Below are 15,805 nucleotides of genomic sequence, written 5' to 3'. Positions count from 1 at the left end.
TATGCAGTTTCCAGGGGCCTTTTATTCAAAGGTTATCTGGAATGGATTAAATCCATGAAATTGCCAAATAAATAAGATATTACAATTTATTCCAGTCCAAAAATTAACTAATTACCTAACTAAGAATCCAGCAAAATTAATTACATTGAGCTGTAATTAATGGTTCTGAGCTGGAAACATACCACATTAGTCACATGTGCTTAAAGTTTATTGTTGGTGGTAGATAGTACTGCATAAATGTTTATTTCATTTTATTTCTAATTATGATGATGTTCATTACTTGCTGCAGACTTTGTCCATCTTTACAAGTTCCTTTAAAAATGGCTGATCTGACAAATTTATTCAGGAAAGCAAATAATGTTCAAATAATTTTTGAAATGTTGAAAAACAACTATTAGTATTTTTGTGCTCAAACCAAAAAAAATATCTGTCAAAATTATCTTTTCAAAATGAACTCATGGTATTCTTGGTTATCATCTGAAATATAGGACAAGCAAAGTCAGGATAATTTAAATTAAATTATATTGTCTTTGAAGAAGAGACATCTTATCAACAGTATAGCCATTGTTCTATATGATATTCAGGCATGTTTGTTTTGGTTTTTTTTTTGTTTGCCTTAGCATGCATTGGTAGTTTTAGTGTGGCTGAGGAAAAACAAAATAAAGGTCCCTGAAGGATTATTAGATATTTGTACATGAATTCTTGTGCAGACATTTATGCAACAATAACATGTCCTCCTTGAAAATAAAAGGATAAAGTTGAACTACAAGATGGTTTTGAAAAGAGTCGTGTGCAAAGCATTCTCTGTATTCCCTAACAACAACAACAACAGCAGCAACAACAATCACATTTCGTGGATAAAAATATCATTTCGAACACATAAATAAACAGGGAGAAATAGAGGCATCCATATTTAGAGAAGACGGATATGTAAGTAGATGAAAGCATTTCACTAATTCTCCTGTAGTGCATTCAGAAGAAAATACAGCAAAAAAAAGTATGCTTTATAGCCATTGATTAGTTAATGCTGATTGTGTTGGGAAACCTTAATATGTTTGGTATACCTACAAATTCTTTCTTCAAAGTCTTTAATGTGACACAGCAAGCTAGTCGAGGTATTACGTTGAAAGTTATGCAGTATGAGCTCTATGTAAAACTCGGGTTGCTGGATCTTCTGAACGCGTCCAGAGACTGGAGGAAAGGTGGTCCCAATGTCATATACTCATTATTGGGTTTGTTCCAGGGGCTGCAAAAGCGATCAAGGAAAGGCCTGTTTGATTCCCATTTCAGCAGCTCCTGTCCTAGAAATTAGCCAGGGGTGTCCCAAATGATGTGCCCTGAACTTCCCCCCATTTGTCTGCATTACGTTTGCATGGGAACAGACTGTTTTGTAATAAGTGGGCCAATTTTATATTTAGTTTTGACCGCTTACACCTTGAAAGTGGGGTAACCTAATCTTCTCTAACCTGGGTGAGCAGTACAATTTATTCACATTATAGTTTGAATCTATATTATTTTGTTATATTATTTATCATATTATTTTGTAGACCTGTTATACTGTATACAAGAATTGAATACGAATTATGAAGACAAACAATCAAAAATGTTTGGACATTTTACAAATAGATCCCCCTTTCCTTATATTTATATAGTAGAAGCCATTTCTTTTGCTGGTCACCTCTACTTTTTAATAAAAGAATGAATGGATCTTAAAATAGCGTATGTCTGTTGTAATTAAGGTGTGCTAGCTTGAGCTTTACAAGAGCTCAGGAAAGGCACCTTTAAATGTCTTGGAACGGTCTTGGTCAAAGTAGTGAGCTAATCAGGTGCAGTCCATAAACAATGCCATCCCATTCTCTACTCACACTAGATATTAATTGCTTCCTAAAGTGTAAAATCAATGTCAATTACACTATCCGTAGTACCGGCACTGCTTAGTGGTTATCTAACTCTGGGATCTGGGCTTTTGGAGATCCATTTTCTTCATGGGATTGTTTGAGCCTCAGGATATATCCAGTCTGCCGTTGCTGGCTCTGGAATTAAAAGGTCTCTTCGTGTTGGCTTAATGAAAATTATGCCCCCAAGCCAAAGAGAGACACATTATAATAAATTTGTGCACACACACACACACACACACACGCACGCACGCACGCACGCACGCACACACACACACACACACACGCACGCACGCACACACACACACACACACACACACACGCACACACACACACACACACACACACACACACACACACACGTCTGCTGCTAAGACTAAGACCTGCCTTTATGTTGCAGACTAAAATAGTGCTCTGTGTCTCAAATACATTTATTTATGCCCAGATGGATGAATGATGAATGTTTGAACAAGAGCAAGAATAAAAGGCGGAGGTGACAGCTTCCTAAAATGAACGACACGCACCGGGCACATTTCCTCCCTCACACGCACTGCTTTATCCCTTTTTCATTCATAGCCCTCATTTTGTAAACAAAAATTGTGTCTTTTGTTTTCAATGTGAAATGCTATGTATAGAGTGTGTGTAGAGAGAGAGAGAGAGAGAGAGAGAGAGAGAGAGAGAGAGAGAGAGAGAGAGAGAGAGAGAGAGAGAGAGAGAGAGAGAGAGAGAGAGAGAGAGAGAGAGAGAGAGAGAGAGAGAGAGAGAGAGACTCATAGGGCAAAGTGTGCCAGATGGGCTATTAATGGAGGTCAGGTTTCATACTTGTATACAGTGGCAAGTGCAGAAATTGAGGGGTTCTGCTTGGTTAAAATGAGGTCGGGAAAGTGGCTTTAGCTAGCTCTGAATATAACATGAAGAAAAAGCTTGATCATTACATCATCATTCACTAATGATTTCAAAACGTGTTATTTCTCATTTATCTTGGCAGCTTTTTGAGAAGAAGTTCACCCTACTAAAGATCTCGGCCTAAAGAGTTTGCTGAATGTCTTTTCTGAGTATTCCCACTATCGTCAAGTTTAGCACTTTTTCTTACACCCCTTCATTTCCACCAGGATTAAAGAATTAACCAGACATTTTTCTATGTTTTGAATTACTGCTACTCAGTATTATGTTCATTACACAATATAACAACATTAACCTTTTTTACAAATGGCAAAAGTTGCAATAATAATTTGAATACACTTAAATTTGCTTGTATTTATTATTATTTTTTAATAAAAGTCATTGACTGATATCATTTATATGGTCTGTACATATATATGTACATGTATTTTTTAATAACTGGTCTTATGTGGAAATGAAAGGAAACCTAACATCAGACAGTGGTGGCAATAACACCTATATGCCACCTGGGGTGTTTCCCTGCCCCCTACACCTTTAACTTTGCCGGCATGTCACCTGACATTTGCTCTCAGTGGTATGGCAGATCACAGAATTGTGTTCATGAAATGCCATCCCATGGATGACATTAGTTCCTTGGCCACCAGGGGCAGTGCTCACAGCTTCAACTAAAGCTGAAAGAGCCCAGCTGCTCTCCTGCTGTGCTACCTTTCCTTTTTCTCCGCGTGTGTATGAATGCCAAGGACTGCATCCTGTCCCTCCATTCTGTGTGCGTGCACATTCTTGGTGGCGTTCACCGTTGTAGGTCCATTATTCATTTGGCCCGTGTCTCCATTGTTCTCGTCTCTGGCAGGGATTACCTTGGCTCCAGAGCCGTCCATCTTCATGAGAACGGCACACTAAAGATAAGGGAACAACCGCACTGTCCTGCTAAACTAGCCAGCCCTGATTGGAACCCAGCACTATGCTGTGAGACGCAAGATTTCTCGTGCACTGGACCGAAACATGAATCCCGTGCTTTACATTAACCCTTTTTGCTTCTCTGGTAATGTTCTACCCCCGTCTCACGTGGACCGTCTCCTAAGTGTCAATTATATGGATGACTGTGTGCATTTGTTTATACTGTTAGCCCTGTGTTTCGGTGGGGTTTTTTTTTCCCAGTCCAGGGGGCCCAGAGTGATGCGGGGCTCAAACAGCAGTTATTGCCTGTCACGTTATCTACTGTGAATGTTTCAAGCGATAATGTGATCAAGAATGCTAGTAAGCTAGAGAGGAGAATAAAGGCAAGAGGAGAGGACTACGAAAGCTGCGATAAATTACACCAGCAGAGCCACTTGAGCATAAAATTAGATTTTACAAATATGTTGTTACCTGGCAGTTATTTGACAGAAGAGATATCAGTGTATTCTAGCCACTATATGTAATACTAATCATATCAAATAAATAAGAGTTTGAATATATTGCGACTTAGATACCTATTCAATAAGTGACCTGAGATGAGGGTCAAAGCTTAATTACAGCACACTTTCTCATTACAGTCCTAAACATTAGCATTATTGACTGATGCTATTTATATGGTAATGTATAATACTGTGTAACAATGCAGACCTTTGCTATTAAGGAACTCTAGTTTGAAAATGCCCTCATCAATTGTGCTAAAGAAGAAAAGGTGTGTGATTATTAGGCTTGATTGAAAAGAGGATTATTCAGGATTTTCCATAGATCCAAAACTGGTCTTCCAGCCGTAAATCACATGACCGTACTAATTATAATACTGTAGTGTTTAATGTAATGAAAATATTTCCAAATGGTCTAGTAATGTATTACACTTAAATCCTAATCCTAAAGGAATTTGACATTACATTTTGACAGTGCTGTCATTTCACTTTCTTGCTATTATCTTTCCTTATTTACATGCAAAACCCCAGTACATACATTGGTTTTTAGCAGAGCAGTGCGGTTGTGTTGCACTCATGTTGTTGTTATGATCGCATAGTTTGCGTAAGATTAAATAAGACAAATTTTAGGTAATTTGACAGTGATGTAATTTTTCACATTACTTTCATATCATTGATTGATATATGTGTAACCAGGAAAAGTGCAAAGGTTGTACATAATTGCTCATAGAACTATGTAGCTTTAGTGTGCAAACCTGAACATGCTGTTGCAACTTAGGGTTAAAGTTGAACAAATTTTAAGATAGTCTTTATGTCGTAATCCACAGTAGAATTCCTCCAACATAACATTCAACGCATGAAATCAAAGTAAAAAGATTGCTATCCTTACTTACATTTCTGTAAACAGAAATGTTTACAGATTTCTGGTTTCCTTCAGCGTCTACATAGATATTGATCTCTTTCAGTTATCAGAGGAAAAAATAAAACGTAATCCTTAAAGAGGCCACCTAAGCATATATTTATTTATTTTACTGTAAAATCGTTAAAGCATAAAAAGATCTTGTTGTCAACACGTCAGCGGTGTCACATTAGGTATTACTGGGATAACAGTGTTGTATGGTGTCGCATTTTCTATAACAAATTGGTCAGAACGGTGATGTGACTGAATTGTCTTCCTTGGCAGGTAAGCACTATGCAATGAAACACTGTGGCTTCTCTTTTCCTTTGAGGATATGAAAATGGAAAAGGACAACAGTTGAACACAATGTTCCCCTTAATTGGTCAGTGTTGTGCACAATGATGGTAGTTTGCTGTAATTGTTTAGCGTGGGCAATTGTTCTGTTCTGCTCCATTCTGCTCTGCCATTGTGAAGCAAAGTTCCATTGTGCTTCTGTGGAGCAGTGCATCTATTCAGAGGCAGCCTGGGAACCCAACCAGAGAAGCACATCCATACAAAAGAGCTCTCTGGAAATGCTGGGTCTGCTAGCATACGTTCTCATCCAGGAAGATAATGATATTGTCTCATTGTGCAGGCCCTGGCACTGTTCTGGCTTCTCTGGCTTTCTGAAAGAACAAACTCTGAATGATGAGCATTCTGGTACAAGGAGCACTGGTATATTCCTGCACCACAGTGAGTTGAGAAGGAGGAACTCTAAAACTTTGCCTGTGCCTTTTAGAATAGACTGCTGTGTACTTTCCTGATTAGTTAAATAGATGCTCAGAATATTTCAGGTTTTACTGTTTTACTGTATAAAATTATAATACAATGATTATCATAACCATACAATATTAATGAGAACCATATTATAAGGCAAAAACAAATAAGTTCACTTCAGAACATTGAATCAAAATCTAGTGAAGTGATGCCATGGTTTGTTGTGCATCTATACTATATGCTATAGTTTCATCATTTAATGCTTCACATTGGGAGGAATTGTTCATAAATATGTACATACTGTAGTTTTAACTATTTAAAATAATTTAGAATGGCTATATGTATATTGGCCAATACATTTTGAATATCTGTAATATTTATGTAGACACAGACAAATGATTAATTTTTAGAATATTTATATGTATGTTTATATGTAAATTTATCCATAGTGATACCCCCCCCCCTAATTGCCCAATGGCCAGCTATTTCAATTAAGTACATGCATGTATATACAATGTATATGTAGCTTGGTCTAAAGTCCCTTAGTCTGAATATTCTGTCACTAATAAGAACCATGTAGAGTAGAAAGCTAAGTCCAGTTTATCAGCTCTTTTGTTCTTCATTTAGCAATATTTCCTGGCTTCAGGGGGCTTCAGTAGTTATTAGAAAGTAAGTTAAGAACCTCAGGATTTCCTAAAAGTCTTACATGGCATTTCATGCAAGATGCTTAGGGGCAATTTTACACATAAAAAATATGGACACTTTATTGGAACCTCTGGAATCTACGCTTAATATGCCATATTATAGTAATAAATCTGTCAAGCTACTAATGTGAAAATTGCAGTGATGTACACTGAAGCTTGCTTTTTGGGTGTGAATATCACTTCCAACCCTCTATCCCACAGTTCTCCTAAGCGTCTTTTCTCTAAATCCTGTTTATGCTGTAACAACCATATGCTGTAAACTTTATCCCCCATGCTTTTGCGTGATAAATACGACCAGCTCCATGATTCATTTTTCAGGAAACACAGGACTTAAGTAACCTGTTTCCGCCAAAAATCAAGGCAGTGTTCCAATTTCACAGCAGTAAAATCCAACGTTGGCATGCATTTACCACTGGATTCGTCCTTCCTGCATTAAAACTGCATTTGGCATTTTGCATTAAAACTTCTTTGCCTTTGATGACAGAAATGGTTTGTGGCAGTATTTATCAAAGGCTATACCATTTTACAATACACAGTAGATATGTAGAGTCTAGAATTGTAGCACGTGACTTCAAAATTTGGGATATTTTTATTTCATTGGACAATCTGGAGCTACGTGAGCTCACAGAGGCCATATTAGGAGACGCAGCTGCTGTAATGAGCACCTGTTTTCTACATGAGGCCCAAGAGATTCATTAAACTCTTTTGTAATGCAGCCTACGAATAGGAAACAAGTTAATCACAACCAAAATTGACAGATGTTACAGAGTGGAGAAATCTCAGATCAAACTCTGTAACTCAATTTGCCTTATATAGAGTTATAGTACTTGTAGCTATAACACATGCTGTGCTTAGACTGGGCATTATTATTATTATTATTATTATTATTATTATTATTATTATTATTAACAAGGCAATGATAACAAGCCTCATCATCATTATCATTCTTTTTTTGTGGGTGTGTGTAAATGTGTTTTTCAGACTAGGGTATTGTCTGGGCTGTTTACTTTTTTGACACAGACAGTAAAATCTTTGTGATTGGCCTTCGCATTATGCTTCAGACTGGGGTTTCTGAAAATGGCAATGCAAATGATCCCAGGGTTTCTTACTCCTCCAAAAGACTGGTACCCCCATGTTTATTAAATTTGTTAAAGTGCTTCCGAGCAATGCACATTTTATCCTCTTAACAGTCAAATTAGTATATACTCCAGCAATTACTTAATGTACTCTAATGAGATTTCCCCACAAAATGGCAGGATTCATTTATTTTAATGCGCCCGCTCCTTCCAGAGAGTTTATGCATCATGTCCCTCCAGAGCGCGAGCAGGTCTGGAGTCATAAATAGTGGAGTGTGCGGTGCTGTGTGGTGCTGTGCGGCTGCTGTGCGGTATCCTGAAGAGGAGAACCATGCTGGCGGGGCAAGCAGCCCTCGGGGAGGACCGCCGCTCTGATCAGGGGGTTGATGACCTCTCCTGCGGTGGAAGAATCTGAAATTCAGATGAAATGAGATGAAATGCATTTGGGATGATGGATTTCTTTTTGTGCTATTTTTAAATTGGTTTCTGCCATTGGTGATCTGCTTGCTTTGAAATACTAGGATTTGAATCAAGTGTTAGTAGCAAGAATTAATCATAAGTATTCTAAGTAACAAATGAAATATTGGGTTATCAAATCCCAAACTACTGTGGGTTCTCCTTTTCCTCCACTATCTTAGAGAGCTTTGGACTTCTAGATAGAAGGCCATGGATAATTTACTAGGAGAAGCTGAAGCAGATCTAATAGTATTAAACCTTAAGGGTCTCTGGATCATTCTCGGCACTCCAGATGTTATCATCTTATGGGTTTGGTGGACCATTCCATATAGTGGTCTCAGTCAATCAACTTTGTTTTCAGTTTCAGCAGTGCCTTTTTATTTATTTTTAGTCTATGTGATGCATTTATGGAATCTCAATAGATTATAAAATAAACTGGCAAAAAGAGGAACAAATGAAACTTGTTTGCAAAAGCTTCAGCTATATCCCCCCATATAAGAATCCATTTTCATTTGATTACAGTATGAAAAGAGACCTGCAGGCCTAAAGATGGCTTGGAACCTTTGATGGGACTATTTTCCCCCCTTTTCTCTTCTCTCTCCCCATAATGGCCCTGAACTTTAAAAGATCGAGCTGAAATTCTCAGGTGTGGTGCCGAATGCAGAGAAGCTCCCTCTATTTGCTGAGCAAATCGAATGCAGTGCCTAACAGTATACAATTTAGCTCACCAGCAACTCCCCAGCTGAAGGTTTAAATGCAGTTCTGAGAGGCACTGCTGCCTGCTTTGCTCCGTGATGATTCACATTCTCTCTTTTGACTTGCAGGAGGAATTTTTGAGCTAGTGGAAGGACCCGCCCCACTCGTCAGTGCAGAAGAGCTGGCCTTTAAATTTGCAGTCAATAACATCAACAGAAACAGGACATTATTGCCAAATACAACATTAACATATGACATCCAGAGGATTAATATCTATGACAGCTTTGAGGCCTCCAGAAAAGGTGAGTGAACTTAAGAAGACCGTGTTTCCAATGGTGAGAACTGCTCTTCAACTGTCATGAAGCAAAGCCCTTGTTTCATAACTTGATTTTGCATTAGTTTTTACTGCTACACATCGACTGCACGTCAAAATTATTATAACTGAAAATAGTTATTGGTGGACAGATGGTCATGATAATTTGGTTTATATGCTTGTTATTTACAAAATAATCTCAACGGTAAAATAATCACTTTCTAGTAACTGCTTTGAATTATTCAGTAATTTAATTGAAAATAATATAAAAATGTTGTAGTAACAAGAATGAGAAATGAGTGTCCAGAACCACAAGCAGGACTTTGGAGCATAGGGAATTAATCAAAACGTATTTGCTACAGTTCATTGATTAAACCGTGTATATTACTGTACAGGTATGTCAAAGCATTCCAGTCACAAGCAAGGCATTGCATGTTTCTGAAGTTGTGCTCCTCACCCTGCTCCCACCAGCTTGTGACCAGCTGTCTTTAGGTGTAGTGGCCATATTTGGGCCGTCACATAGCTCCTCGTCAAACGCAGTACAGTCGATCTGCAACGCACTGGAGGTCCCGCACGTGCAGGTGCGGTGGAAACATCACCCTATGGACAACAGGGACACGTTCTACGCCAACCTGTACCCAGACTACTCGTCTCTCAGCTATGCCATCCTAGATCTAGTACAGTTCCTCAAGTGGAAGACGGCTACTGTGGTGTATGACGACAGCACTGGTGAGTGAAAATACCTCTCATATAAATATGCATGTCACCTAGAGCTGTGTCAACAGCTATAATAAGCCACCATAAACAAACATTTGTTTAATATTAATCCCTACATTTGTGCCATACTGTATGACAAAAAAAAAACAAGGGTATCTAGAAAGGCATTGCTTCTGATTCAGATCCAGACAAACACACACTGTTATTTTCTATTTTTCCTATCTGATAAACGTCCTCCCTGTATCCGGAGTGCAAGTGCGATGCTCTCTCTCGGCTGACTGTTTTGACGTTTGTTCCCGTTTGCTGGGGTGCAGGTCTGATTAGACTGCAGGAGCTGATCATGGCCCCGTCCAGGTACAACATCAGGCTGAAGATTCGCCAGCTCCCGCTGGACTCCACCGACACGCGTCCCCTGCTGAAGGAGATGAAGAGGAGTCGCGAGTTCCGCATCATCTTCGACTGTAGCCACGTCATGGCCGCCCAGATACTCAAACAAGTCAGTCTGCATGCTAGTAATGAGCAGGGCATGGGACTCAGTGTGACATGTACACTGTTTTCACAGCTCACTTCAATGTTCGGTGCAGTCAGAGTGGTGCATAGCAACAGTACTAGTGAGCCATAATAATACATATGCATTTTCCTAGAGCTCTGCTGTTTACAGCAGCTAAAACAATCCCTGCATTTGGGCCATACCATTTAACAAAATAAATCAATAAAGTGCACATCCAGTAAGGTAGAGTGTATTTTAGAGTGTCTGATTTTTCTGAACACTTCTGAACTCTTGAACAAATGCCACCTTAGCTATTATGTAGTAAGCCATCCTGGAGCTAAGAAGGAATGCGGATATATGTTTTAAATCTTGTAGTTATATGAGACTATGGTTCAGGTAAGGGGTGTAATAGTGCACTCGTCATGGAATATACCTCTTTCTTTTAAGTTTCCCCAAAGTGTCTTTACTCAACACTTTAGTTATTTTAGTGAGTCGAAACCCCCTGCAGTTACATTCTAGATGAAGGTCACATTACTTCCCGTTTGATCTTATGAACGAGTGGTTCCGCATGCCTTAGTCGTCTAAAAAGATTCCTCCGGTCACGTATGTGCAGCGTGCCTTCATTCGGCCTTCCTCTGTCACCTTCTCACAAACTTCTGTCGCTACATGCATCCCCTTTAGGCAACAGAAAACAGGAAACGTAACAGGACAAGAAGTCTGTTGAAGTTGTCTGCAGGCCAGATCCCAGATGGCTTTCAAAACGAGTGCAATACCTGTGTGTACGGGGGTGGGAGAGAACACTGACTGAAGGAATTAGATATGATCCACACAAATAAATATCACACGATCTGGTAAACGCGGACAGACCAAACAAAGGACCTCTCTGCATTCGTAGAACGACGGCGTTTTTTAGTGGAGCAAAGTAATTTTTTCAGCCTGGACAAAGGGAATGACACAGAGCTGAAAAAGGAGCTTTAGATAGTTTGCTTAACCTTGGGTTTTCTTTACAACAGATGGTACAATTAAAGAGGAAATATTGCCCCCCTGGGAAATGCAGCCATTTCAATGGAGACGGAGTGAGCGAAGCAGTGGGGTGTGGATGTGGAAGATGACTAAAATGATCACTCTCTTTGATTAAGGGCCCTTATCGCTGCTGGAAAGGTGCCTGTATGACATTTGCTATTGTGATCCATTGAAAAGGCTGACAGCGACAAGACTTTAGTCAGGTTGGATTCGTCATCTGTTACTGTCTCTGCCCTATGGACTGGGTTTGCTATCCAAAACACAGGCACAAGGAGCGCTCAGGTCTGCAGCTCCCAGCGGCCTCCTTGTTGTGAAGGAGTTTGGTTTGTTTTTGCATTGTTTTTGTTGGGAGTCATATTGATTGTAAATTGAGATGCTGACCTTTTCCTTTGTCTTGTATTTCTCTTTCTCTCTCCCTCCCTCTCTTTCTCCTTTGCTCTCTATTCCTCCTTTATCTCCCATTTTTTTCCTGCTGCAGGCCCAGATGATGGGGATGATGACGGAGTACTACCACTACATCTTTACCACTCTGGTAACGTTAAAGCAAATTGAATCTCGTTTATTCTTATGTAACTATTTTATAACCAGCTTTTAAATTCCAGTAGGCAATTGGATCCCCTTCATAATATCAGTTTCCTGCAGCGGTGCAAAAGATTCTTCCATATTCCAATGCAAATATGCATACGCCCTAAAAAGAGCTCGAGTCAACTAAAGTCTACATTGGTGACAGATTGTCTGTTGATTTTGTCAACAGAGAGTTTAATGGAGGTGTAAATGCCTAAGCTAATAATCTAGCATTTCAGTGCCCTTTAAATTAAAACCCGCTCGACAGTTTACAGTATTACCTCCATTTGAGTCTTTAAATGTCAGACCTGCTACTTCAGTGTGCATTTTGAATGGCCTTTCATGCTTCTGATCTATCAAAGTGCAAAGCAGGAATACTTATCAGAAACTTACTGGAACTTCCTTAGGGCTGGATTATTATCCCACACTCTGAATACAAATCAATACAGCATATGAACCCCCCCCCCCCCCCCCAATAAAGACACACCCCCCAATTAAAAATATCTTGATATCTTGTAAAATCAGTTGACTTAATTGTTATTATCGTTCTATAATATTTCTTGCTTACATTTTAAGGATCACCAAACAAGTGTATACATCAGAGCCAGGCCAGTACAAGTGTCAGTCATTCTCGGAGCAGAACCATCTGGGAGACTGCTTTTGCTAGGTGTTAAAAAAAATTCTGAGATGCCATAAATAAACTTTGTGCCGTGTTTGCAATCTTATTGCCATCTCCATCTGCTATGTGTATTTAATGCATTACATTCTTTGCCTTGCACTATGGGAAAGTGAATGCTACTTATTCTAAAGATAAATGATGGCTCTACATCAAGAAAAAGAAAGGACATCATAGAAACATTTAGATTGATCGCACAGAATCAAGGTCTGTCAAAGCTCTGGCACAGTAAATTCCCTGACATGAGGAATAGTCATCTAACCCTCTCCTTACATGTGGGTGCAGAGTGGGCACAGACTTCATCCCTCAAGCTCAGCGGTGTGACAATAGCTTTGTTCTGCTGTGCATGATGGTGTTTACAGCAGTAAATCACTCATGTGCCACACCATGGGATCACTGCTTTTTAAAACCCTTGGTGTGTGTGTTTGTGTGTGTGTGTAATACAAGGTTTCTGGCAGTGTTGATTTTTACAAACAAACAAATGAATAAATGAATGGCTGGTTGGATGAATGGATGAATTAATGAAGACCCTTTTAAAATGTAGTTGGGTGTAAGGCTATAACTGGGATGTCAAAGGTTGAATTGAAGAAGAGTGAATTGTGGGAACTGATTATTCTCATACATAATTATAATAATTTTCCTAACTCAGCACTGACTTAAAATGTAGTTATAATCTGTAATTTTACAGTCAATCACAGAAATATTTCTAAGTATTGTGGGAACACAGAGCTAGCAGAACCCTCGTTAGCCCTAAGCATATATCAGTCGGAAATACTACGAGGAGATGATTACCAAGAAATATATCACTTAGAATGTAGTGAACACCCGAACTCCACAAACACTTGAGGCTGTTGCAGTCACAAACTGTATGGTTCAAGCAAAAATCGAACATCACCAGAGGAACCTTCACACTAAACTTCTGTAAGAGTCACAAGACAAATGGCAAATCAAGTTTAATGTTGAACATTCTCTGATTTATAAAACCATGACTCTCCTCTGCACTTAAGAAACCGAGTCCAGGTGGATTATGTTCTGAAAGCCCAATGGGAGAACAGGTAATATCTATAGAGCTAGATGAGTAGGAATTAAGATGTACAACAAAGTCACTATTTTTAATGAACACTAATGATGTTTAACCAGCCTGCAGTGACACTATGTATCGTGCACTATGCGTAGCTGCCCCCGTCTAGACTGTAGGTTGCCATGGTACAGCCCTTGACTCCTCCCTCGGACGTGTCTGCGTGTTTGTACCTGTGTTTATGATTGTGTTGTCTACGTTCTGCTACGTGTACGCGTCTGTATCTCGTCTGGTCAGCGTCATGCAACACAGACGCGTGTCTCAATTAGCTCCGAAGCATTATTTCTACGTCAACGGCTACGTTTATGATGAACGGATTAACATCTTGGCTTTTTTGCCTCGACCTTGCTCAACGTGACATACATGTGTTAATTTAGGACTAGTCATCTAGTTATAGTGTTTTTAAATTGATGAAGATGTTTTAAAACAACTGATCCTACATTAGTGTAAAACTTGCAAAGTACAGAATAGCAGTTTGTTCCCACAGCACTGTAACATATATTGGTATTCAGTATTTCCATGTAAGAGTCTCTAATCAAGGTGTGTCAACACTCTGGCACAGTAAATTCCCTGACATGAGGAATAGTCATCTAACCCTCTCCTCACATGTGGGTGCAGAGTGGGCACAGACTTCATCCCACAAGCTCAGCGGTGTGACAAAAGCTTTGTTATGCTGTGCATGATGGTGTTTACAGCAGTAAATGTGCCACACCATGGGATCTCTGCTTTTTAACACTGTCAGGTACCTGGTGTTTGTGCACAAAACAAGACTTTGTGCTGCTGAGCATTGTGAATAAACAAATGAATGACAATGTTCATTTCAAGGAAAAAAATCAGTATAGCATAGCTCAGTCATAATGACAAATCTAACTCAACATTCACTTATGATTTTAGTCACATTCTAAAATATATTGCATAAGTAGATACTTTATAAAGTGATGAAGGGGTAAATCAATCCAATGGCAGCTCAGTTATACTCCAGCTAAATTAGTTTCTAATGTTCTGAGAGGATGAAGCTATTGACTTAGTAGAGCATGAAGAGTTAGTAGTGCCATGTTTATGGGCAAAATATTTCTCCATGAAAATATCCAACTTTTTCTGCACTTGAAAAAGAATTTCAGCTAGAGGTGAAATGAGCAATGGAGTTAATACCATACAGCCTTGTACTGGCCTAACTACACCATTTATTTAATGTACTTGTATAACAAGAGAGTATGTACAGTGTACTAAGTAACTGAACACATTTACTTAGTGCCAGAGGTGGGACCAAGTCAGTGTTTTGCAAGTCTCAAGTAAGTCCAAGTCTTTATCCTCAAGTCCCGAGTCAAGTCTCAAGCAAAGACAGTCAACTCAAGTCAAGTCTCGAGTCAAGACAGGCAACCATCAAGTCAAGTCCCAAGTCTGAAACTTGGAATTTCAAGTCCTTTCGAGTCTTTTTTTTTACAGGCACCAACGTTTTACGAATGCTACGCTGATGCGTTTCTTTACTCGTTTTGTTGGTGTCCGCCAGCCAAAAGATGACAGATCATTTACATTTTATCTTCTCTTAATTACATAAATGTACTTAAACAAGAATGTTTCGTTACATCATTTTACACGAAAATAGCAAGCTTCATCGTAAGCAAGATGCTGTCATTACGAATGGTTATTCTAAACATTTGGATAAAATGTTTAAATATAGACTAATAAAAGGTTAGGGTTATTTTTTCATTGCTTTCTGTTATTGTGGGGTCACGGTGTAGGCTACTATTGTTACCTGGAGATTCAGTGGGGTCACATATTCTGATGGCTGCCATCAGAATTGGTGACCCCAGTTAAAAAGGCTCACCTGTACATCCCATTCATGATTTCTTTGTTGGCTGCAATGGTGAGGGGATGGTAAATCTTGTTTAAGTACATTTATGTAATTAAGAGACGATAAAATGTAAATATAAACATCTGTCATATTTTGGCTCGTGGACACCAACAAAACGAGTAAAGAAAGTGCATCAGCGTAGCATTCGTAAAGCGTTTGTGCCTCTGAACAGAAACTGAAATAGCACCCCCTGTGGTCACAAAACTCGACGGTCACAGAATCTGGTGTAACACCGGTCTGTGTCAGAAGGACTGAAATGAAATTAATGGGGTGCACTTTATAAATATTAATATGCGTTTTAAAATTTAGAT

General features: G+C 39.1%; 1 protein-coding gene across 1 annotated transcript in view; it reads left to right on the top strand.

Annotated features, from left to right (window-relative positions):
- Positions 1-15,805, top strand: part of grik3 (glutamate ionotropic receptor kainate type subunit 3) — an 83,941-nt gene that overhangs the window by 32,331 nt on the left and 35,805 nt on the right. The window contains exons 2-5 of the mRNA XM_076971790.1: positions 8,907-9,080; positions 9,563-9,820; positions 10,123-10,304; positions 11,800-11,853. Coding sequence (XP_076827905.1) covers positions 8,907-9,080; positions 9,563-9,820; positions 10,123-10,304; positions 11,800-11,853 — 668 coding nt within the window. The remainder of the gene's footprint in view (positions 1-8,906; positions 9,081-9,562; positions 9,821-10,122; positions 10,305-11,799; positions 11,854-15,805) is intronic.

This window comes from Brachyhypopomus gauderio, chromosome 13 (assembly GCF_052324685.1).
Source record: "Brachyhypopomus gauderio isolate BG-103 chromosome 13, BGAUD_0.2, whole genome shotgun sequence".
Taxonomy (NCBI): domain Eukaryota; kingdom Metazoa; phylum Chordata; class Actinopteri; order Gymnotiformes; family Hypopomidae; genus Brachyhypopomus; species Brachyhypopomus gauderio.
The sequence above is the reverse complement of the archived record's forward strand: the minus strand, read 5'-3'. Positions and strand labels throughout refer to the sequence as shown.